This window comes from Morone saxatilis, unplaced genomic scaffold (assembly GCF_004916995.1).
Source record: "Morone saxatilis isolate NCDOM2014 unplaced genomic scaffold, NCSU_SB_2.0 Contig17, whole genome shotgun sequence".
NCBI classification, from domain to species: domain Eukaryota; kingdom Metazoa; phylum Chordata; class Actinopteri; family Moronidae; genus Morone; species Morone saxatilis.
The window spans coordinates 13251148-13253661 of NW_023339729.1; the positions used below are offsets into that span (position 1 = coordinate 13251148).

The following is a 2514-nucleotide window of genomic DNA, read 5'->3' on the forward strand; positions in this document are numbered from 1 at the left end:
AGAGAGAGAGAGAGAGAGCAAATAGGCTCGTAGGTGCCTTCTTACTCCAACCATTTAGTCTTCTTCTTGTGTCAAAGATGCAGGTTGTTAGTGGTGGACAGTCACTTTGGATATACACTCTGCTATTTACTTCTCTACAACTCTGGGGTAAGTATCATAATCATACTAGAGGTGTTTCTAAACACATTCTTTCTTTTGTCTTGTCTGACAGCTAAAGTAATATACAATTCAATTTACTGATTCTGTTTTCATCAATTAGAAGGACAATGGTGAAATTGAACACAGATCAACCATAAGACCACTGACAGGTAAAGTCAGTGGGTGGGATATATTAGGCAGCAAGTGAACATTTGTCCCTCAAAGTTAATGTGTTAGAAGCAGGAAAAGTGGGCAGCATGAGGATTTGAGCGACTTTGACAAGAGCCAAATTGTGATGGCTAGACAACAGTACCTATCTAAAGTGGTCTAGGGAAGGAAAAGCAGTGAACCGGAGACAGGGTCATGGACGGGCAAGGCTCATTGATGCACATGGGGAGTGAAGGCTGGCCTGTGTTGTCCGATCCATCAGACGAGCTACTGTAGCTCAAAAAAAAAAAAAAAGCTGAAAAAGTTCATGCTGGTTCTGATAGAAAGGTGTCAGAACACACAGTTTGTTGGGTTTGGGGCCCAGTCAGGGTGCCCAGGTGGTCATAATGTTATGGCTGAGCAGTGTACAATCATTAACACAAAGAATGTGGCTTTTGTAAATGTACTAAATATTGACGTTACAGGCAGTATCTATTTCAAGTTTTCACAACTCTCTACTGCAATCACTGATCTGGTAAAAAGTTAGCGTCACCACATGCTGCAATCACAGCTGTGTTATTACTTTTTGTTCAACTGTTGCTCCATGCTGCTTAAAAGGAATTTGTGAAACTGACTTCTGCTATACATTTTACATTTCCCTCCCTTGTCTAGGAAGACTATCAGCTTCCACTTCCTCTCCCAATCTTCCGGCACCTGAACTTAGAATTAATTTAAGGTCAAAGGACTGGGTGGTTCTGGTCTGCCGGGCCCCAGAAGGCCACCATGGGGTTTTGTTCATGTTGTACCAAAGCAGAGAGCAGGTACATTTTTTAGATTTTTTGTGTGTTTTCTATTGTGTTTTGTGCTACCACTGGGCAGTCCTGTGATTTTATTTTTCTCTGTATTTCTTTTCATTTATTGAGGTGGACGCTCAGGAGCAGCAGTCTGGTGCTGAGGAGGTCCAGTTCACTGTGAGGTTAAAGGAAACTGGTTCAGACCAAGCTGAACTCTATTGCTGTCTGTACAAGAACCGGGATGGTTGTTACAGTGCGTTTAGTCCCTATTTGCAGCTGGACCTGCAAAAAGGTGTCTGTATTACTTGTATCTATCATACACACTCCATGTTGGTATTTAAAAAAAAAAAAAAAATCACATAAGCTATTATTATAATAAAAAGAAAGAAGCAAGACCCTGGACTAATACAAAGCAGAGAGAAGATACAGTCTAGACTGCAACTCCACATTTTATTAAAAGTGTAACAGAAGTTGATCTGGTAAATCTGCACCCAGGCCTGATTTTACTTATGATATGAAACAATAAACACTCCCATCCGCTCCTCTCCAACCCTGAAAATACACTGCAGCATGCAGGTGTTCTCTGTGGTCTCTTATTGTCCTCTGCTCTGTGGGTGTACGTATAGTGATTGTTACATCCTGCTCTTCATTTAGAAACCACACACCCTCACACATACACACACACACAGACATCAAACACTGTGCATACTGGCTTCCAGCGTTGACGGTTAGGGAGGGAAGTGTGTGCAACTGTGGCAAACCAAGGTCACATTATTGTAGGTTTTTAGTTAATTTGTGCCATAGAATTAAATGAGTAAAAGTAATGAGGCCACAAAAATATAGAGATAATCGTTTTCATTTTCCTCTCCCTTTCTGTACTTCTCCAGTTGCTGCATCTGCTCCCTCCATACCCTCTTTCCCTCCTCCCGTCTTGTCTGTGCAGCCCTCCACTGGTGTGGTAAAACGAGGTGACATGCTATCCTTCAGCTGCTCGGTCCCCCCCCTGGGGTCCCAGTCTCAGCCCCAGTTAAGCTATAAGAACAAACCAGTGACCTTCCTTTTGCTGAGGACTGCTGAGCGAACAGGGGCAACATCTATTATCCTGCAACCTAAAGCCAATCTGTTATCGGACCCTAAACCCCAGCCGGGAGTCTTCACTGTGGGGCCAGTGACGGGAGGAGAGGAGGGCGGGTACACCTGCATTTACCAGATCACCAAAAAAAGGGGATTGATTAATTCAACTGTCAGCAACATGGTTCAAATCACAATTATAGGTAAAGATGTTCAACAAGACTTTTTACTCTCATGGCCCACAAATCAAGCACAGCGTTGGTTCAGGCAGGCCACAAAGTCAAGCTGTGCTCTCAATTCCAGCTACATGAGCTGATGGCTCAGCTGATTCCCTCAAGCATCCAATTGGCAAATGTCATTCAGG

The 2514-nt window shown here is 43.3% G+C and overlaps 1 protein-coding gene across 2 annotated transcripts in view; it reads left to right on the forward strand.

Moving 5' to 3' along the window:
• The first annotated feature begins 7 nt into the window (after nucleotides 1–7).
• LOC118327202 overlaps nucleotides 8–2514 on the forward strand; it is a 6173-nt gene continuing 3666 nt past the window's right edge. The window contains exons 1-4 of one of the 2 annotated variants that reach the window (XM_035660481.1): nucleotides 8–147; nucleotides 958–1106; nucleotides 1209–1371; nucleotides 1967–2353. In XM_035660481.1, coding sequence (XP_035516374.1) covers nucleotides 78–147; nucleotides 958–1106; nucleotides 1209–1371; nucleotides 1967–2353 — 769 coding nt within the window. In that variant the 5' untranslated portion in view covers nucleotides 8–77. The remainder of the gene's footprint in view (nucleotides 148–957; nucleotides 1107–1208; nucleotides 1372–1966; nucleotides 2354–2514) is intronic. The other variant, XM_035660482.1, reaches the window with a different exon arrangement.